Source organism: Protopterus annectens, chromosome 2.part0 (genome assembly GCF_019279795.1).
Source record: "Protopterus annectens isolate FY-2018-M chromosome 2.part0, PAN1.0, whole genome shotgun sequence".
NCBI lineage: Eukaryota > Metazoa > Chordata > Ceratodontiformes > Protopteridae > Protopterus > Protopterus annectens.
In genome coordinates this window covers 1,792,232,958-1,792,256,638 of record NC_056728.1, presented here as the reverse complement: position 1 = coordinate 1,792,256,638, position 23,681 = coordinate 1,792,232,958, and the positions used below count along the sequence as shown (strand labels likewise).

The window sequence follows — 23,681 nt, the reverse complement described above, 5'->3', positions numbered from 1 at the left end:
TTATGTCAAGCACATCTAGTAACAACAAATGTTTTCTAAGTCACTGAATAGGATGTTATGTTTCTGTAAGATCTTTCAGTGCAAAATTTGACTAATTGCTGTTTTTAATGGCTTGATTAAGCCTAATTTATGACAGGTAGGCCATGTCATGTGATTATTGTTTTTTTTTAATTATAAAGGATATGTTATCTGGATAAGAATTTTATTAACACTGAAGAACTTTTGTCTGAAAGCTTTGTTTTTTATTAAAAGTATACTGGAACCTTCTTTTGTTTTTGGAGTTTTATGCTTTTGCTGTTGGTTCCACTTTGTCATTGGTTCACTTTGTGATTCTCTGACTATTAATGAAACTCTACCAGCTGCAAGAGGAACCTCTCTATGTGATCAATGCAGACTTCTAGTTGCTGGTCTTCCACCTGTCCCACCACTTCCACTATCTTCCTATGTGTGGTACTAAAGGGAACAATGCTACTTCCAGACAGTGATGTACCACCACGGTAAGAGATGAGACCCCCTGCCCCCTGCTGCAGTCACTAGGGGGAAGCCCAGGATACTCATTTGAAAGACACAGGTGATGGCTGGACTTGCTGGAGGGCCACAGACTTTGGCCACACCACTATCACTGCCACAGCAGGCACTGTACAAAAATGGGAAAAGAACTGGAGAGAAATAAAATAACAAACAGAACATTTTAAAAGGACGAAAGGAGGGAGGAAGAGACAAATAGTTTGCAGAGCACAAATATAATAAATATATGAAAAGACATCTAATGAAAGACATCATACAAATATAGAAGCACAACTATATAAAGCTAAAATCTGCCTAAATGCATGAGGGTATGATGAAAAATGTTGCTATGCTATGATATGCTAATGGAACAGGGTGGCCACAGGTAGTAATCTTGACATGTGTGGCTGTGGCTATGAAGGTGGTGGGAAGGACTACTAACCTACTTATACAGTACTGGGACAATATGGTGAGCCTTTTCCCACCTGTCATCCTATACCTATTGTGTTGTCTAACAATAAGACGTAGACAAGAATCAAACTGAATGACTGTGTTGCTCACACAATGAGTACATCTAAATTGCACTATAAATGCCCTGTAAATTTAAACATAATCACTTTTTCCTGTCCATGGTGACACACACATATGCATGCTGCTGTCAGACAAGTAAAGCAGTAATATACACTCTTAAGAAAATTCTAAGTCCAGAAAGAAAAGAAATAATGCATACCCCATTCACCTAGAAAGTCTTTCCATTCTCTTGCAGTTCAGGACACTATTCTAATGTATGACCTCTGCAGCTGTACAATAAAAAATACCACTCAGCAACACACCTAAAAGATATACTGTACTATGCAGGAAAGCAATGTATGTGTAGATTTTCAGAGGTTCACAGTACATGTTAGGTGCCCTTACTCTGCCCTCTTCACTGCACTAACTAAGAAGGTCAGGATGGTGCCCCCGCAGATCATGGAAGTGGTGCCTGCACTATTCATCAGAGTGGGGTCAGAGGCATCAGACAGTGCTCTAGCAAGACTTTGTCAGGCAAAAACTTTATACTGGGGACCCGCAGACGAGTCTCTAATCAGATGCTACAGGAAGATTTTAGAATCTTTGCCAAACTACTGGGGTACCATGCCACAATTAGTACCCTTAGAAGTCATGGCCTTTCATAAGGTCTTATTCCAGAGAACTATGGTTGTCCTGCAGTTGTCACACCCATTGATTTTGTCAGCATGTGTTGCACAGCATAGGGTATGACCTCTGATGAAATGGCCATAATGTAGCATAGAAAATGCTGGCATGTCAAGGTGGTACAGGTGTGTCAAATATAGCAGTTAACCTGTGTACTACATGTGAAATGTCTAAGTATGACAATAGATTTGCTGTTTAATGCCTCCATCAGCTACAAAAGCCACATATGTTGCAAGATGTCTCTACTGGGGCCAATGACCTAACCACACATGTTCAGTGCACTTCACAGGTGCTCATGTGAGTGCATAAAATTGAGACAGCCTCAGGGCAAATAGGCCCACAGGCACAATACGCAGAAAGAGCAGTTCAGTAACATTCATGAGGTAATGCCCAATTGTTATGCTTAGATGCTTGAATTTATACGAAATAAAGCCTGTCTGTAGCCAAGATGCTCATTGCACTACAGAAAATTACTAATTGACAACCTTCCAAACTGCAGCCCCAGGGGCACAAGCTTTATTCATTAGGAGATATATTTCTTTCTTATGGGGTAAGTTTGAATTTTCTAGCTTTGGACTTAGTTGCCCTGCCTCCAGGAAGAACTATCTTATAAAACTGCATAATGCGCTGTATTAAAATGTTTGGTAGCATTTGTAAACAACAGCTCTGTTAAAGTGTAGTCATGTCATGTGCATCAATCAAAAGTGGGTTTTCTTGGGCCAGACAACTGGAAGTGAATGAGCACTTCAGCAACAAAGTTTCATAGGATAGCCAGACTATGCATACAGCCCTATGCAGTCAAAGGTATACCATGTACAAGGTCAGCCACAGTCAATCATGAAACAAATTATACCTGACAGTGGTGTTTTATTGGAGTACAGTGCCCTATGTTGTCAGCCACAGGATGGACATGTCATGTTTACTGGCCTTTTCTTTCTTTTCTTGTGGGGGAGCCCAACTTACCAAAGCTGCATGGACAGTGTCTGTGGGAATGCAGGTAGGTGTGTGTGTGTGTGTGTGTGTGTGTGTGTGTGTGTATGTATGTGTGTGTATACATATATATATATATATATATATATATATATATATATATACACACACACACACACACACACACACATGTATGTATGTATATATATGGATCTAGGACTTTTGATCGAAAGATCAAAAGTCCGAATCCATTACGGGCGAGCATACGTATGCGAAAGTGCTTTTCACCGAAGAAGCACTTTTGCATAAGTATGCCTGTTGCGGAGGTCGTATTACAGTGCAGGTAAGGGAAAATTCCATTTTCCTCACTGTAGTGCGATCTAGGAGGGCGAAAAACGTTAATTTAGTGTTTTTTTTTGTTGTTGAACACACTTTAATGAAAGCGCTTTTTTGACGAAAACGCTTTTGTTAAAGTGTGTTCGGTGGTAATGGATTCGATCTTTTGATCAAAAGTCCTAGATCCATATATATATATATATATATATATATATATATATATATATATATATATATAAAACTGCCACCTACCAGCAACACAGACACATACACACACACACACGCACGCACACACACACGTGCACGCAAGCATGGGCACTCACACACACACACACACACACACACACACACACACACACACACACACACACACACACACACACACAGCAATGCACAAGATAGTACATTAGTTTGGATGTTTGAAATGTACTGATGCGCGCATTTTCACATAGGTTATTCTTGTCTTAGAAATCATTATGCCTGCCAAACACAAGCCACAAAAATGCATCTTTTCCCATGCAGAGAATAACTTCTTGTTGCTGGCCCTACATCTCCATGGTTGGTGGATTGGCCATGATAAATCTGACTGTTGCTCTTGTGACAGTGCCTGGAAGAATGTAATCAATGATATAAATTATGTCAATGACCAGGACAGAGAATACATGATGCCAGGCCACCTACGTGCTACATGATAAGAAACATTCTGCTGCCCGCTTTAAGGGTATAGGGTGATGAGAGGTGGTATTTTGGCAGAACTGCCATTAACAAAGACAAAAGAGGTCCTTGCCTCAATGCAAGGATTGGTGGGAGGGTGTCTAAGTCATCCATAGGCCATGATGGAGTCTTGGACATTGGACCAGAACTGCAACAGCTCTGTGAATCTTCCTTGGAGATGCCATAGGTGTGTATCTCTTATGCATTAGGTTACTGTATACTGGGTAAATGTGTACTGTACTACAGATGTTTACTGTATCCAGTTTTTACATAGGAATGTCAGGGCTTCATACTAGAAGACCAACAGTACAAGGTAAGGTCTAGCTTTCTAAATTCTACCACTATACACAGTAAGTAGTATTTCTTCACTGAGACTGACATAATGGTAACAGGTCTTACTTACTGTGAGTATTTGCCATTTGTGTCTTTAACAGGTGAATTTTTATAAAGTTCCCCCTCCATGTATATACTACTGTCCGATGATGGACATTACTCAGACTTCCAACAATGATGACAATCAAAACTTGGCATGATCAGGGGGGTAAAGGCTGTGCTGGATACAGGAAATTTGGAATCCAGATCCCCATCACATCATAAACAAGATTTGGCTAACAGGTTTGTTGAACGTGGATACAAAAAGGAATGTATTACTCAGGCTAGTTGTTGGGATTCCAGGCAAGATAGGTGAGCCCTTTTGAAATATAAACATAAGGCCAGCAATAGGACAATAAAATTAATTACTACCTATGGTTGTAACACCCATGATTTCATGATTGTTATTCAGAAACACTGGGACATTTTGCTTGCGGATGATAAGTTGTGTGACATCTTATTCTCTAAATGTTTGTTTTCATTTCGCAGAGGAAAGAAGTTGGGAGGTTTTTTTAATCATTACAAAAATAAGAACAAATTTAGTATTCATCCTGTATATCAGTCTATAACTGATGGTGGTAAACTTACAGGTTGTGGCCCTTGTGGCCACTGTTCGTTTTGTAAATATGTTTTTAAATCTAGACAATTCACTAGTAAAAATATGTCTAAAGTATATGATATTCGATTTTTGTGCAATTATAGTTCTGACTGGGTGATTTACCTGGCTACGTGCACTTGTTCTGCTTTTATGTGGGACAAACCTCACACCCCCTTAGAATACGTATTTCTGAGCACACGAGTGATATGAGGAATAAGAGGTATAAGAGGTTGTCTAATGCTGTCTACAAACATTCTATCAAACATCCCACTGCACAGTTTATGTTTGTCATCATTGATAAAATTGAAGGTCACAGGAAGAATAAAAGTGGTTGGCATGATATATTGGATAGGAAAGAGAAGTGCTGGACTATAAGACTGGGAGGTTTATTTTCTCCAGGTCTTAATGAGCATTTGTAACATGTGCAATCATGAATGGGTTGAGACGATGGTCAATATATAAAATGTTGGTGTTGTACATGCTCTTTATTCACCAAAGGCGGCTTTTATGCTGAAACCGGTTTGAAAACGTTGGGTGTTGTGCTTTTACACGCATCTTTGGACTGTGTTCGTTAAACTACTTCTGCTCCACTTTTGAGTGCTGGCCATTTCTTTTTCTTGGACACGTATCTCCCTGTGCACACAGAATGCATGCCAAACACACTTCCTATGGCTGCTTCCCAGTGGAAGGGGGAGACATAGGTCAGGCACATGGAGTGCCACTAATTTCACACCACCAACCATTGTGGAGGAGAGTAGATCAGATGTGGATATTTACAAGAGTGTGGAGAGCTTATGCCACTTAAATGCCTGGTGCAGGGCATTGCTTGAATTCAAGGGACATGCCTGCCTCTATGCAAAGGCTGGACAGTGGCTGTAATCCTCCAAGGACAGGGCACTCTCACAAATGGGGGCATGCATGAAATGCACCCACACATCTCTCATGCATGTCCTAGACCTGTCTGTAATCACCACAGTGCTGCAACATTTGCTGAGATCGAGTTTCAGCAGGCATACACAAATATCAACCAAGTCCACATCTACCTGGGTAACATTCCACAAACATCTGTCACACACAGCGTCAGGTTGATATCCATCATACTGTCATGCACGCAATCTTCTGTGAATTATACTGTGTGTTGTATCCACCTCACCTGTGCAAATGATAACTATGCTTCACCCTCAGAGTTTGATGGGATCACAAGATCATAGGCTACAGAAAGGCAAGTGAGACCAGAGACCATGCACACCTTGCCAATACCCACCCTCAGGGGCAACCACTGTTTGCAAAAAGGGTGATGCTTGCGAGTCCTGGTGTAAAATTTAAGGGCATCCATCCTACTATCCAAGGTATGTTTAAAGGATGACGGCGAATCACATTCTTTGACATGCTGGGGGAGTTTATTCCAGAGTAAGGGGAGGTGGTGGGTGATGAACATATCTCTCCATATAGTTTTATTTACTTCTTGAAGGTTTAGATCTCTGTTTCTAGTATTGGCAGCACAATCTGACTTGTTGAGGAAAAGTAAACCAAGAATAATGTAATCTCTAAGGAAATGGTAAGTTCCCCTCAGAAGCTTCTATGACACTGAGTACAAGAATAAAGACTCCATTGTCTTCTGATAAATGAGGTTTTTGGAAACAAAGAAACAAAGACTAATTTTGTTAGGAATCTATGGGGGGGTTTGAGTTTACTGGCATGTCTAGCTTGATACATGATATAGGGTGCATTACATTCAGTAATAGGTCTGATGCAGACAGAATACAGAGGGGCAATAACTTCCTTAGTTTTAGAAGGGATGTCCTTGGCAATTAGTTATGAAATGCAGAAGGATTTCTTAGCTGTGGTTGCCATACAATGGTCAAAGGAGAGGGAGTCATCCACCAATGTGCCCAGATCCTTGATCATGGATTCATACAGTAAATGGAGCGTTTTCAATTCAGTAAGAAACAGACAGTATAAGTTTTTTTTTCTGTGCACCAGAAATTGACTATAGTTGGTTCATTTTGATGGTATATGTATCTAAAGGGGACTTAATCACACCAACTTGCAGACATCAGTGAATTTTGTCAACTGGAGATCACTGTTATTAGTTTGGAGGCCTGACAAATAGATGCCAAACAGAAGGAGGCTCCACACGGATACTTGGAGGGGACAGTACTGGTCACTTTGTCTGTCTGAGGAGTCATCACCCACTCAGATAATGTGTATTCTGTGGCTTAAGGACAATGTGGGCATAATCTATGGCCCTCTGTACTTTGTTACTTGCGTAGCCTATGACTGATGCAGAATGTGGCCAGTCTATGCATGGATGAGCACAACCAGGTTGTAGGTTTGCATACATCACTTTTAATGTTTTTTACAATGCTTAATCTGGCCCATTATTATAAGCCAGGTGCTGCCTCTTACATAATTTTATGGCATACTGTACCCTCTTTCATCTGGCACAGTCCTCACCTGCTGCTAACTTCTCCACAGCTTCCTCACTGGGCTCGTCCCCCACTGCCTGGTGTGGGGAAACTTATTCCAACTGCATGTGTACCCCCTGCTGCAACTATTTCTTCAATGTTACATAACATGGCACAGACAGAAAATATCTTAGTACATGTGTTAGGGTCACAGTGCAGGGAACCACCAGATACATCCAGACAGGGACAGCAGGCCTTTAGGAGGATATACAAATGTTCAGTGATAACCCAGGTTTGTGACAGAGTGTTGTTGTTACTGTTTGCCATGGTCTGTGCATTTCTGATGGGTTTTATCAACAATGGCTTTAGAGCATCACCAATAAGATGATGCTATGAAAAACTGTCCCATGGAAACCACTGAAATAAATCACGTGTGTCATATATAGAAGTTATGGGTACCACCTTGGTGGCTTGCAGACATATTATAGATTACAGATTCTACACTGCTGGTAGCTTATGATAAGACAAACCTGTCAACATTTGTTAGATCAAGTTTGAAGGATGTGGTCCTTAAAGACAGACCCTTCCATTTTAGACCCATTTTAAGACATGTTCCTGATAGTCTGGAGGTCAGATCCAACATGGTAACCTCAGTTAATGGGGGGGGGGGTGAACACTGTGGTGACTAGTGTTAATTCATTCCCCAGGGAATTGATGTGCAGCTTTAGCAATGCAATTAGGGATGTTAAAGACATCCTGCAAAGGAACTGGTGTAGCTTTGTTAAAGCACAAGGATTGGACACTATTTTGGGTAAAAGTCCCACTTTGGTATTTAGAAAGTACAGTTGTGTACACTTACCATAAATGTAGATGTTTGAGTGCATTCACTGTTGCAGTCATTACATCTGGGTTATCTGCTTGCAGTAACTCTCAGTCGGCCTGATTAACAAAATCTTTGGTCCTGCGTCAGTTGCTGTCCCTTCTTCCATGACATCAGGTCGTCAGGGGTATAAAACATGCAGCCGATGCCATTACATCAGTTTTTCTTGCCCCAGATGTCAAGTGTCCTCCTAATGGGAAGCAATTAAATCTATAATACAAGGATATACCTCCAACAAAAAAGCAAATACACTGAAGAGCTTTTTGAGCATAGTAAGTGAGAGTAGAGGTATAGCCAAAAGAAGAAAAGGGGGCTGGAGGGAGGTTAACCAGACTGCAACAGTGAATACACTCAAGCATCTACATTTATAGTAAGTGCACACAACTGTACTATGTTCTTCATGTTTCACTGTTGCAGTCATAACATTTGGGCAGATTCCCAAAGCTAAAGTTGGGAGGGGGAATTTAAATAGAATTAGGACCTTCTATAAGGCCCTGCAAGACTGCAGTGGCAAAACCAGCTCTGGACTTAGAGAAAATTGGCAAAAGATAATGCTTGGTGAAAGTATGTACAGAACTCCAGGTGGCAGCTTCTAGGATGTCCCTTGTAGGGACGCCCTTGAGAAAGGCTGTAGAAGTAGATGCAGCCCTGGTTGAATGGGGTCTGATGCCCTGTGGGATAGGTTTTCCATGGTGCTTATAGCAGAAATGAATGCAGTGGCCTATCCATTTTGAAATGGTTTGCTTTGAAATAGCTTTCCCCTCTGTCCCTGCAGCAAATGCCACCAGCAGTTGTTTAGAATTCCTTTGAGATTTAGTCCTGCCCAAGTAGAATCTAAGTTGTCTGTGCACATCTAAGGAGTGCAGTATCTGTTCACCTTTGTTCTGTGGGTTAAGAAAGAATGTAGGCAAATGAATGGACTGATTAAGAGCCACACTAGATACCACCTTGGGCATAAAGGAGGGATTGATTCTGAGGGACACCCTGTCGGCATAAAATATGATGAAAGGCTCCACTGCCATAATGGCCTGTAATTCAGATACCCTTCTTGCAGAAGTGATTGCTAAAAGGAAAGCTGTTTTCCAGGAAAGGAATTTTAAATCTGCAGTAGCAGCTGGCTCAAAAGGAGGAACAGTGAGTTTCTCCAAGACAAAGTTAAGGTCCCAGGCTTTAGTTGGAGCTATCCTGGGTGGCCTTCAATTTTTGGCTCCTCTGAGGAACTGCTTGAGCAGTGGGTGAGAGAAGAGGGGAGGCTCTGTGCTATAATGAGCTGAAATGGCTGAGGCATGAATTTTGATGGAGAAAATGGACAAGCCCTTTTGAAGCATCTCAGTCAAATATTGTAGAATCTGAGGTAAACTTCTGCACCCATCCCTTGAGATTGGTTCCAGGCACAAAATCTTTTCCATTTTGCAGCATAACATTTTCTAGTACTAGGCCTCCTAGCCTCTAAAATGATATCCATCACTGATTTACTGAGGTGTGGTAAAGGAGAGATTAGGTAATTAGCCAGGCTGCTAGATTCAGGGTTTGCAGCTGAGGGTGCAGAATCTAGTTCTCCTTCTGAGACAACAGGGAAGGAGTCTGAGGCAAGTGCCATGGGGCCAAGCATGACACACTGCACAGGAGGGGGTACCAGTGTTGGTGTGGCCAGTCTGGTGCAATTAAAATCATCCTTGGCTTGTCCTGTTTGATCTTTAGTAGTACCTTGGAGAGCAGAGGCAGAGGAGGAAAGGCATAAACTGATAGGTTTTTACAGCTGAAGGATACAGCATCCACTTTCCAAGCTAGTTTGTGGGGAATCCTTGTGCAAAATTTGTCCATTTGATGATTCTGGGGGGAGGCAAATCAGTCTATATCTGGGCTCCCCCATTTGCTTGTCAACATGTTGAAAATCCTTGGTTCCAGTTTCCACTCGTGTGGGTCCATGAGGTTTCTGCTTAGTCCATCTGCCAGTGTATTTAGTTTTCCTGGCAGGAATTGAGTTTGTAGATACACTTGGTAGTTCAAGGCTGTAGTCCACAATGCCATGGCTAGTCTGCAGAGAGGGTAAGAGTGTGTACCACATGACTGTGGTGTTGTCCGTCTTTACCATTAGTTGTCCTGGAAGAATGTGGTCCTTGAAGGCTGTCAGAGAATTCTGTACAGCTAACATTTCTTTTTGATTTATATGTAGGTGCATTTGACTTGGGTTCCATTTGCCCTGAATGCACTTCCCTGCCAGGTGAGTCCCCCATGCATAGTCTGATGCATCTGTTGTTAAGGTTTGGGTGGCAGGGGGTAGTGTGAATGGTAGTCCCCTGTTTTGGTGGCAGGCCTCTGCCCACCAAAGGAACTCTAGGCGTAGGCAAGGTATGAAAGGAATCATGGCTTCTAGATCCTGTGAATGTTGACACCATAGGCTTTTGAGATACCATTGTAGTTTCCTCATATGCAGCCTTGCATTTGGAATTAGAAGAATGCAGGAGGCCATGAACACCAAGGCCTGCAGTGTTTGCCTTGGAGATAACTGGGTTTTTGTGGCCACTTGTTTGAAGTAGGTTGTGAAATGAATACGTTTCTCTGGCTTGAGGAAAGCCATCTGGGAAGTTGTATTCAGGCTTGCTCCCAGGAATATAATTTGTTGACAGGGTACCAGGTGTGATTTCTTTTCATTTATGGTGTACCCCAGACAAGTCAGTACCCTTTGAACAAAGGCCAGATGATTCAAAAATATGTCCTGGCTTTCTGCCTGAATTAAACAATTGTCCAAGTACGGGTATATTTGAATATTTCTTTACCTGCAAAATGCAATGACTGGAGCTAGGCACTTTTTGAATACCCTGGGTGCAGTAGATAAGCCAAAGGGCAGTGCAGAGAACTGATAGTGCATGTAGCCTGCTTTGAAGCGTAGGTATCTTCTACAAGTCTCCCTGATAGGGATGTGCAGGTATGCTTCTTTTAAGTCTAGTGTTGCCAACCATGCATCTTTGCCTAGCATAGGAAGCAGCTGGTGAAGAGTCAGCATTTTGAATTTTGGAATCACCAGAAAGGTATTTAGAGTAGATAGGTCCAGAATAGGATGCCATGTATTGCCTTTTCTGGGTACCAGAAAAAGTCTCGAATAGAAGCCTTGTCCCTTTTCCTCTTCTGGTACCAACTGAATAGCCCCCATGCATAAGAGAAAGAGTATTTGATTTTGGGCCTCTGCCCACTGATTTGGGGATAGATCTGGCCACCTGCTTGGTGTTGGTAAGGTGTGGAAGTGAAATCTGCATCTTAGGGAACTATATTTAAAACCCATTTGTCCTGGGTAATGAGTTCCCAATTTTTGGCCTGCAGACCAATCTTTCCGCCTAAAGTTGCAATCAGTTGGGAAGTGCTTGGAAGTTTTAAAAACAAGTAAATGAGACAGTGTTGCATGGGGGGGGGTCTTACTACTCCCTGATTTTGTTGCGGAAACCTCCCACTGCTTAGTCTTGTGTGTCCCCTGGGACTAAAACCTGGGGTTTCTGCTGTGTCTGGGTTTGCCCGGAGAAGACCTGGAAGGGGCTGGAAAGGACCAATTCGTAGAGAGCCAGTTCCTAATAAATCTAGGAGGCTGAACTTGTAAGAAATATTTAACAGTTTGCATAGATTTAGCTTTATCTTCCATCTTTTTAAGAACTTCCTCAGCCTTGTTGCCAAACAGGCGGTCCTAATTTAAGGGAGCATCCAACAATTTAGCTTTAACATGATCAGGCAAAGATTGCTCCTTAAGCCAAGCATGCCTTCTGAGCACAGACCCAGTAACAGCAGCCCTGCAAGAGGCCCCTAATGAATCAAATCCACACTGCAAAGTATGTTTTCCAACCTGTTCAGCAGAATGCATTAAATCCTGTAATTCTTTATTTTCCGCACAGACAGGAATCAACATAATTTTCTGTTTAAGCAATCCAATATCATGTTGCTGATACTTTAACATATGAAACTGGCAGTTTAAAGCCCTAATAGCCAAGGTTGCAGAAGTGTAAACCTTCTTAACCCATCTATCCAGTGTCCTGGAGTGTCTATTAGAAGGGGTAGGAGTTTTAGCAGTAGAAGCCTTAATGCCCTTGGATCCCTGTGAAATAGTCTCTGGATCCACAATAGGATTTTTAAAAAATAACTGGTGTGAATCAGAAACCCTGTAATATCTGTCAGGTTTTCTGGGAGCAGGAGGCAAAGAATTAGGGGTCAAACTAGATTCCAAAAAAGCATCATCAACAATTTCTAGTACAGGAGGAATAGCTAAAGGCCTATGCTGAGGCTGGAGTAAGAAATCTCTAAGCCTCTTTTTTTGAATCAGAAAAATCCTGGCTTTCCCAGTGGAAATGCTCCCTTAGAGTATGTAAGGTTTCACCAAAAGAAAAATCCTCTGGAGGGGAAGCAGAGGGAATAGAGTCCTCTGCATCAGAATCCTCATAAGTAGATAAGGGCAAATCCAGATCATCAGAAGAATCAGAAAAATCAGAATCCTGGTCAGAAGATTCATAACCAACTTCAGCCATAGATCTCTTAGAAGGTGGAGGTTGGCTTCCCCTGATTAGAGTTATAAGATCTTCAGCCATTCTTATCATTTGTTTTTTAGGCATAGAGGCCTGAGCATGCAGCCTGGGCATCGGTTTTTTAGGCATGGTTCGAGGTTTAGGCCTAAATGAAGAAGGAGGCATCGCTTTAATATTCAAGTCCGTAGGCCTGAATACACCCTCAGAAGCCTGTGCCTGCACAGCATCTCCGGACCCATCCAAGGTAGAGACATCCACAGCTTTCATAGTTGAAGCATCTCGCGGCATACCGGACTCTGAATGGGTCTCACTAGAGGCCTGCAAATCAGAAGTAGCGGGTATCGGACTGTGAAAGTGCCTCACTGAGTACTGGCAAACTGGCGACTGGCTTAGGAGAAGCGTCGTCGGCAGTTTTGGACCTTGGCGGTCTGTCTCTGTCTTTATCTTTATGCTTTTTTGGAATTCCGGTAGTCGGATGGCTAACCAACGACATTTGTGTATAATTGGACCGAGAACCAAAATATTTAGAGGTGAAAATATACCGACGACCGATAGTGCGCTGCTTAAATAAAGCACAAAACTGACAGCAAGGTATGCCATGGTCAGGGACTAGGCAAGGAATACAGTACGAATGAAAATCTTTATGAAGTATTTGCTTTCTACAAGTAATGCAATTATTAACTTTTACTGACATCGGTAAGGAGCAAGAAAAAGTTTCCCCAACGGGGTTCTTAGCTTTAGTTAAAGATTTTGGTTCTGAAACTCGAAAACGAAAATTTCAGGAGTCGGCCGACCGGCCCTTGCGAATTGCTTCTGCTTAGAGCACTGCAAGGCAAGAAAGACTGATGTAATGGTGTCGGCTGCATGTTTTATACCCCTGACGACCTGATGTCATGGAAGAAGGGACAGCAACCGACGCAGGACCCAAGACTTTGTTAATCAGACCGACTGAGGGCTACTGCAAGCAGATAACCCAAATGTAATGACTGCAACAGTGAAACACGAAGAACATCAGGGATGAACTTGAGGAAGACATTTGAGAAAGGTTGCCACAGGAAATGGAAGTAAAACCTGGCTGTGAAAGGAATGTCTAAGTGTGGATCATGTAGTCAATGTAGGTACATTTTCAAAGGAGTGAATTTTACAGGTAATTTTTCAAAACTGGTTCACCCCAAGAGAAATTCAATTGTAACACTAAGGAGGCGATTTACCTGGCACGGTGTGGTTCATGTCCTACCTTTTATGTTGGTAAAACTGTAAAAGGCATTAAAAATCAGAATTTACCAGCATTTGTATGGCACCATTAAAAAGGACACTAAAAGTGTATTATAGAAGCATTCACAGCAATGTGAGAATTTTAAGAAATTTTTATTCTTTATATATTGGAAAGGGTCCCCCATTTTGAGAGAGGTGGTAACTGGAAGCAGATTTTAGAAATGAAAGCTACATTAGCAACTAGTATTGGATGCTTCAAGTCATCCGGGAATCAAAGATAAGATATCCATTAATAATTTACTGCTGATTAAGAGGGCATGTATTTAATATACTGAATGCATTAATGGACAGGGATTGCCTGTTAAGTATCTTAGATTTGAAGATGGACAGCTACTGATTTTACAATGGATTATTGAGTTTATACATAGGGTGATTTTGTGATTTGTTATATTATACTGTACTGCTTTGTACGGTTTTAGAATGGCATTTTACAGTTATAATGCATTTTTATTGGCTATTATTATTATTTTTAACCACAAGATGACAGTGGAGCATTGTTTAAGGTTGTGGAATGAGGAAGATTTTATCTGATGAAGTTGATATTATTTCTGAGTGGATGAAAGTGAGCATTAAATTTAACGATGACTGCAAGTATGTTTTGTTAGATTATACACTGTGCATTACAGACCAACTGACAACTGATAGAGTGGTAATCTTTACAGTTAATGTAAAGGTTTTCATGCTTTTTGTGTCTCTGAATCTCGCATACCCTGCACACAGTCGCACGTGATGCACAGTTACCTACTGTGATGCACAAAATGTTTCTGAACCAAAGGGTCTGATTGGTCAATGTGAATGAAAGGATTGTGATGATGTCATCATTCAGCTATAGTACCACATCCAACAAAATGTTTGACACATGTTACTGTTGTTTCTAGAAACTTAAAGTATCTAAAGCTAACTTATGGTCACTTGCTTCTGCGTGTATATGCTGTATGTATAGCATATTGCTCACCTTGTCTGGTAGTTCGGTAAAGGACACATTAATTGAGATTAGTCCGTCAAAGTCTTTATCTGGGAAACACAATCCCTCCACGAAAAATTCAGTCTCCATTTTGCCCTTGAACTTCAATACATGAAACAACTTCTTTCTTCCCAAGATATGTTGGTATTTGCTGAAAATACCTGAAAAAAACATGAGGATTCACTGTATGATCATCTATTAAATTAATAGTACTATTCAGATAATGCATTTCAAAGAAACATGCACTTTTAAAAGTACTGAGTTTAAAAACAAAGAATAATGCTCACTACACTCTGTTAGCCTGATAATAAACAAGACTTATAAAATACAACAAAAAACCAGGCTTAAATAGTGGGAAGTATACTTGCTGTGTTCAATTCAAGTCAGTCACAAAAGGTAACCAAATGTTCCACAAAAAGAAACGAAGCTGTAACCTACAAACCGCTTTACTTTGCGAGCTCTTAATCCAATAAAAAAGAGTCAAAATCACCATAGAGTGTTCATTCGAACCTACTCATCCACTGGGCAATAGCTTGTAGAAAAAACACGCAGCCAGCATGTAAAAATAAATCCAAGCGTCCAGTAGAAACCACGTTTATTAAAATAATAAGAACACAGGGCTAGCGCTTTCAACGAATCTTCATCAGGCCACTAACAAACAAACATACTAGCATCCATTTTATAGCAAAATGCTAGAGTCAACTACTGATGTCACATCCTGTTTGGACATACTGAAGTCAACTCTGATGTCACATCCTGTTATACATAAAATATTTAAACTGACATCACTTTTGTAGTAAAACACTACAAACAACTCTGATGCCACATCCTACTAAATGTAAAATCTTATAAAATGTTTTAAATTATTTAAAATATTTAAAATATTTAAAATATATATGCAGACATTTTGTAAACAGTGTACAATAAAAATGTTCTAAATTAACATTTCACCCTACTTTAACTGCTGCTGCATGTAACATTCAAAATGTTTTAAAATAATTTAAACATCTATGTAACCATCTCATAGACAGTATGCAGCAAATAAGGTGTTTCACAATTACATACTATCTTCCTATAAATACTGCACTTATATGCATACTAGTAACAAAAATGGCACGCATGTTTTGTATTTAATAATAAGCAATATAATCCCATTTGAAATACTTGTATGTATAAATACATGTTTAAAATAGGGATCAAATTAATAAAGATATTAATATATACACATGAGCTATTTAGCATAATTATAACTGTACAAAAATGATCATTCAAAAGACTGCATCTAAAATTTGTACAGCGTATGCTTCTAAGTATCATAATATCTGTAACAGCAAAAATCATTCAAAACAGATATGTGCACACGCAAAGATGTTGATAACAGCTGATAAGCCTGCAGAGTAAAATACAGAGACAACGATGGAGACAGAAATGGAAAAATGTGAAGTGTGAAAATGTTATAAATATAAAAGTAAAACCAGCCAGAAGTTAATAAAGGGTGGCAAAGGGGTGAAAAGCTTCAATGAAGTTTCCTAGCTTTAAGTATAGGTTTGATGGAGACTCTGTCATTGAGGCCTGGGTACAAATCAGCCCTAAGCCTGATGATCCATTTGGCCTCTATCTGTTCCGTGGTGTTAAAAATATCTCCTCTTCTACGAGATAGAACATTGTTTTGAATTACTTGAAACAAAAAGCTATGTTGGGTAGATGTATTAATTACATGCCTAGACAGAGCATTTGAAGAACATCTGACTTTGATTTTATATAAGTGTTCCCTAATTCGGTCTTGTCTCTGTATTTTACTCTGCAGGCTTATTAGGGGCCAATTGTTATGAAAGATGCTGATATACCTTGTATTCCTCTTTCATCCAGCACACATATTTCACCTGATTTTGCACATTTAGTCTCATATATTTTTATGTTTATAATATCAGCTGTTATCAACATCTTTGCGTGTGCACATATCTGTTTTGAATGATTTATGCTGTTACAGATATTATGATATTCAGAAGCATACGCTGTACAAATTTTAGATGCAGTCTTTTGAATGATCATTTTTGTACAGTTATAATTATGCTAAATAGCTCATGTGTATATATTAATATCTTTATTAATTTGATCCCTATTTTAAACATGTATTTATACATACAAGTATTTCAAATGGGATTATATTGCTTATTATTAAATACTAAACATGTGCATTTTTGTTACTAGTATGCATATAAGTGCAGTATTTATAGGAAGATAGTATGTAATTGTGAAACACCTTATTTGCTGCATACTGTCTATGAGATGGTTACATAGATGTTTAAATTATTTTAAAACATTTTGAATGTTACATGCAGCAGCAGTTAAAGTAGGGTGAAATGTTAATTTAGAACATTTTTATTGTACACTGTTTACAAAATGTCTGCATATATATTTTAAATATTTTAAATAATTTAAAACATTTTATAAGATTTTACATTTAGTAGGATGTGGCATCAGAGTTGTTTGTAGCGTTTTACTACAAAAGTGATGTCAGTTTAAATATTTTATGTATAACAGGATGTGACATCAGAGTTGACTTCAGTATGTCCAAACAGGATGTGACATCAGTAGTTGACTCTAGCATTTTGCTATAAAATGGATGCTAGTATGTTTGTTTGTTAGTGGCCTGATGAAGATTCGTTGAAAGCGCTAGCCCTGTGTTCTTATTATTTTAATAAACGTGGTTTCTACTGGACGCTTGGATTTATTTTTACATGCTGGCTGCGTGTTTTTTCTACAAGCTATTGCCCAGTGGATGAGTAGGTTCGAATGAACACTCTATGGTGATTTTGACTCTTTTTTATTGGATTAAGAGCTCGCAAAGTAAAGCGGTTTGTAGGTTACAGCTTCGTTTCTTTTTGTGGAACATTTGGTTACCTTTTGTGACTGACTTGAATTGAACACAGCAAGTATACTTCCCACTATTTAAGCCTGGTTTTTTGTTGTATTTTAAAAGTACTGAGCTCATTCTTAACAATGTTCATTATTAACTACTTATTATGTTATCTCAATGCTTATATTGTTTTTGATCTCATTCCTAAAGCCCCGCATCACTGACCACCTAAAAAATTTTGGACACTGTAGCATGAAATAGTTTGTTCTCTTCTCTTCTGGAGACATGTATCATCTCTGTAACATCATATTTCTGTAATCAACAATGGCTTCAGAGCATCACCAATAAGATGATGCTATGGAAAACTGTCCCATGCAAACCACTAAAATAAATCACGTGTCATATATAGATGTTATGGATACTGCCTTGGCGGCTTGCAGACATATAGATTACAGAGTCTACACTGCTGGTAGCTCATGATAAGACACACCTGTCAACTTGTATTAGCTCGAGTTTAAAGGATGTGGTCATTAAAGACAGACCCTTCCATTTTAGACCCATTTTAAGACATGTTCCTGACAGTCTGATTAAAAAGCCTCTGGACACAAATTCCAATAAAGTCTAGACTATAATACACATACAAATATATATATATATATATATATATATATATATATATATATATATGTACAATTTATTTATTTAACATTTGTTGACCGGGAAATTCCGACTAGGACAGAGCCTATTTTCAGCAGTGGCCCAGGGAGAAATGCTCCAGATGCATGTCTTTGGAATGTGGGAGGAAATTGGATTACTGGATTGCAGGGAAGATGTGCAGACTCTACACAGAAGGCACCCCAGCCAAGAAATGAACTGGAGAACGTCTTGCTGTGAGGTGACAATGTTAACTGCTGTAGCACTTGTCACCCAAGATATATATATATATATATATATATATATATATATATATATATATATATATATATAGATAGATATAGATACATACATGCATGTCAGCATGTACCATCCTCAAAACAGAATGCCCCAGTCAGAACACCAGTCGAAGGATAAGAGGCAATTAGGTAATATCCAAAGAAGAGCATGAATCAAAGGGGGTAGGAAGGTGGGATAGAATACTGCAACATGGAAGAGAAGGACATCTACGGTTATGGTAAGATTTTACACAACTATTCTATGTCCTTCTATATTCCTATTTGCAGTATTCATAACATCAGGGAAAATACCAAAGCTCATGAATGAAAAAGGAGGGTAGGAGCACAAGAAATCTCCATAAAGCTATGCAGAACTGCCCTGGCAAATCCTGCTCTGGATCCGGAGATAGAATCCAGCTTGTAGTGTTTTGTAAATGTACAGGCAGAGGACCAAACAGCTGCTTCTAGGATATAAGCAGCGCCCAGATCTTTAAAGAGGGTTCCAGAGGAAGGCACCACTCTAGTGGAATGGGCCTTAACACAGGAAGAAAGAATTTTCCCCTGAGAGAAATAGCAAAAGGAAATTGCCCTAGAGATCCAAGATGAAATAGTCTGTTTAGAGACAGGTTTTCCCAGTGCCATGGGGTGAAAGGAAACAAACAGTTGCTCAGACTTTCTAATGGATTTGGTCTTATCCAAATAGAATTTAAGTTGTCCTTCTACATCTAAGGTGTGCAACACCCTTTCACTGGAGTGTTGAGGTGAAGGGAAAAAGGTGGGTAAGTGGTTACAAGGGACAAGTCATTAACCGATTTAGGCATAAATGAAGGTTTGGTACAATAAGACACCAACCATATCCTTGTGAAAAATCAGAAAGGGTTGTGAAGCCATTAAAGCTTAGAGTTCAGAAACCCTTCTAGCAGAAGTTATGGCTACCAAAAAACAGTTTTTCAAGTGCAAAATTTTAGGGAAGCTGAGGCTGCAGGCTCAAAGTGAGTCTGGGTCAGTTTTTCCACAACAAAATTTAGGTCTCAGGGAGGAGGAACAAGCTTTCTGGGAGGTCTGATGTGAAGGATACCTTTTAAGAAAAGCTTAACCTATAGTCTAGAAGCTAAGGGGGATATAAAGGCAGACATGCAGAAATGGCTGATAAATGGGCTTTAGCTGAAGAATAAGCCAGTCCAGCCTTGAGCAGCTCACAAAAATAAGAACGGACTAGGGGAATATCCACTGAAAATGGATCTAGTCTCTTATTAAGACACCAGATGGAGAACCTCTTCCATTTGGACAAGTAGGATCTCCTTGTATTAGGTTTCCTGGCCTCCTGCAGGACTAGAAGCATGTCCTCAGAGAAAAGGTGTCTGAACAGAATCAGAAGCTTATCACCCACAAAGTTAGGTTGAGTGTTGCTAAATGTGGGTGAATAAGAGCTCCCTTGTCTTGTGTGAATAGATCCACCCTGTGAGATAACTTGTGATGATTGCCCTTGGTTAATTGCAGAAGAAAAGGAAACCAATGTTATCTTGGTCAAAAGGGGGTCACCAACAATTTTTGGATTGTCCTTCTGAATCTTAAGCAGGACTTTCTGAATTAGGGGGAAGGGAGGGAATGCATAGAGAAACATCCCCTTCCATGGGAATGGCAGGGCATCCACCTTCCAAGCCAGACGGTGTGGGACTCTGGCACAAAACTTTGGAAGTTGTCTGTTCATAGGGGAGGCAAAGAGATCTATGTGAGATGTACCCCACCCATGCAGAATGTCCAGAAACACATCCCAGTGGATCATCCATTCTTGGGTTTGTGTCATGGATCTGCCCAGTTTGTCTGCCTGAACATTTTGAGCTGAGGCAATATAAACAGTTGTAAAAGTTACCTTTGCTTGAAGAGCAATCTCAAAGGCTTTGACTGCTAATCTGCAGAGTAGATAAGACTTTGTTCTCCCCTGCTTGTTCACATACCAGAGAATTGTGGTGTTGTCTGTGAATAGTTTCAAAGGGCCTGGTAGAAGAGATGACCTGAAGGCTTGAAGGGCCTGAATCAGAGCCCTTATTTCTTTGATGTTGATGTGTTGCATCCTTATTGAGGGAGACCACAGGCTTTGGATCTTTAGGTTCCCCAGTGTTGCTCCCCACCCCAGATCTGAAGCATCTGTGAACATATCTTGAACTGAATGAAGTGGCTGAAGGGGAGTCCTGGATTCTGAGAAATTTGTTGAATCCACCACAATAATTCCTTCTTTAGACAGGGTAGAAGTGGAAGGACAAACTCTAGAGGGTGAGTATGCTGGGACCAGAGTGTTTTCAGGTACCACTGGGACTTTTGCATGTGGAGTCTGGCTAGGGGCAGCATTGGTATAACTGAAGCCATGAACCCTACCATCCTGAGGAATTCCCTGGCAGTCAGAGAGGACAGAGGAAGCAACTGTTGGAAGAAAGTCTGCAATGACTGCATCTTTTGCAAAGGCAGGAAAGCCATCATAAGGTCTGTCCTTATCCTGCAACCTAGGAAAACCTGGTCTTGGGAAGGAGAAAGGAAAGACTTACTGTAGTTGATGGTGAATCCCAGGCTGAGGACCAAAGAGATGGTGGTTTGAAGGTTCTGTTGCAAAGTGTCTGGATGTTCTGCTTGAATGAGCAGGTATTCCATGTAAGGAAAGATGAGAATTCCCTGGAGTCTGCAAAAGGCAATGACAAGAGCCAAACACTTTGTGATACCCTTGGAGCAGTAGAGAGTCTGACAGACAAAGCACAGAACTGAAAATGAGAGGAAGCAACAGAAAAACTTAAGAACTTCCTAACTAGAGGGTGGATGGGGATGTGGAGGTATGCATCCTTGATGTCTACGGAAACAAGGTAAGCCTGAGGTAGCAAGAGTGGAAACAGAATTTGCATGATGAGCATCCTTAAGGTGGGAACTAGAAGGAACAGATTGAGTTGGGACAACTCTAAAATTGGTCTGTTACTAGGAACTACAAACATCCTGGAGGAAAACCATTTTCCTTTTTCCAAGGAGGAGCCTCTTGCATGGTCCCTTGTGATAGCAAGTCTTGAATAACCTGAGGAAAAAAAGGTGAAGCTGGTCACTTGGGGATTATGGGATCCCCATGAAGGCAGCAGTGGTTTTCCAAGTCATGAAATAACCATTCTGAACAACAGACATGACCCATTTATATGTGGTAATGCTTGTCCATTTGGAAAGGAAATGAGGAAGGGGCTGGGAAAGAGGGATTTCTGACAGAGTGGCCAGGCAGTCACAGACTACCTGGCTTGTCCGGAAAGGTGGCCTTTTCAGCAGATGATGGCTGAGACCTAGGAGGAGCCTGTCTGCGTGTGCCCTTCTTGTGTTGTTGGGAAGGAGCACAGGTCTTTTTCCTTACAAAATTAGGCTTAGAAGGGTAGTTCCTATGATATTTAGGAACTGAGGAAACAATAATATGTTTAAGTTCCTGAAGTTCTTTTCCTTTCTCTTGAAGAGATTTGAACAGGGCTGCAGCATTAGTACCAAATAGGGTGGTATTGTCCAGTTGTGCATCCATAAGTTTTGCCTTGAAATCCTCAAGCAAAGGCTGCAGTCTCAGCCAGGAATAACTCCTGAGGACAGAACCAGATGCTGCTGATCTTGCAGACACCTCAACTGCGTCATAACTGCACTTTATGGAATGTCTAGTAACCTGGGAGGAAACTGCCAAGAGGGAAGAGAGCTGGAATTTGGCTGCAGAATTTGGGAGCTCTGTCAGCAGTTTAGAGGCCTGTGAAAGTAGGGCCAGAACATACTTTGGCATGTGTGTCTGAAAATTACTGGTCCTAAAAGCCAGAGTAGAGGAGGTAACAACATGGGAAGAGGCCAAGAAGGCATTTGGACTTCAGGCTAGACACTGCCTTCCCTATCAGGGATTGATATCAGAGTATAAGCAAATAGAAAGGAATAGAGGAATCCTAAGTGAAGACCTTCTCAGGTACAGTTTTTAGTTTTATCTACAAATGGTAATTAGTAGGGCATATAAAAATACTGCATGATAACTATAGCAATCAATCAGAGGAGATTAGAAAAGATTCCAAAGAGAGAATGGATAAGCAATTCACCAGGAAACAATGAGAGGACATGTGTACATCTCCCAAATATGCAAGAAAGTCTAGAAGATTTAGGATTTTTGCTTGGAAGTGTTTACATAGGTATTTTTATACCCCAGGTAGATTCCAAAGAATTTTTCCTCACATAGATGACAAATGTTGGGGATGTGATGGGGAAGAGAGAACTAACTGGAAACATATGTTTTGGGAGTGTAATGAACGTGCAGGATTTAAAATTTCCCTACGGAGTACTCTGTCAGAAATATTGGGTGGGCAAATAGGTATAACTAAGGCAATAATTTTTTTGTACTGGGCAACTGGATCTGAATTGCCTAGACACACAGTAAAGTCTTGTTGAGTTTAATTCTGGTGGCTGGCAAAAAACAATTACTAGAAAATAGAAATCAAAATCCAAACCAACTGTATCTGAAGTAGTGAATATTATAACCAATATTAAACACAGCAAGTGGGATGTTGAGAAAATGGCAAGAGCAAATTACAGAGACAAAATGGAAGTCGTGAGAACAATACATGCTGAAAAAGTGGAGTAGAAGTGAGGTTTAAGGGAAGACAGGAATTCAGCAAGTTATATAATACTGTATTAATGATAACTGTATAAAAGAATGTATGCGATGTATAATGTTTGTAACTATGAGTAACTTAACATGATTTTTTATAGAAATGTATGTGAGCCTATGTCTTAAGTCATAGTTCAATAAACATGTTTAAAAACGGAGAATATGTGCCAATAACACATTAGAAATTTCATAATGAAATAATGGAGAACAATGAATTCTTTAAGGAAAGGATTCAGAAAGCTAGTACTTGGTGTGTAATGTTTGTTTGTGTGTGTGTGTGTGTGTGTGTGTGTGTGTGTGTGTGTGTGTGTGTGTGTGTGTGTGTTTGTAAAAACGAAGCAACAGAATGCAGCAGTCATCAAAGCTGAAGGCATAAAACTTAAAACTTTATTATAAAATCAAATAAAATAAAAACGATAAGCACTTTTGGACTATTCACTAGTCTTTCTTCAGATCTAGTTATTAAAATCATTTCACCATTAAATACAGAGGAACTCCAATCACAGAACTCCTTTATAGACGCACCTTCATACCAACCAATCATATTTTCCATTTAAG

At 40.1% G+C, this 23,681-nt stretch overlaps 1 protein-coding gene across 1 annotated transcript in view; it reads right to left on the bottom strand.

Moving 5' to 3' along the window:
• PADI2 (peptidyl arginine deiminase 2) overlaps positions 1-23,681 on the bottom strand; it is a 1,404,027-nt gene that overhangs the window by 516,690 nt on the left and 863,656 nt on the right. The window contains exon 7 of the mRNA XM_044061822.1: positions 14,675-14,844. Within this exon, the coding sequence (XP_043917757.1) occupies positions 14,675-14,844 (170 nt within the window). The remainder of the gene's footprint in view (positions 1-14,674; positions 14,845-23,681) is intronic.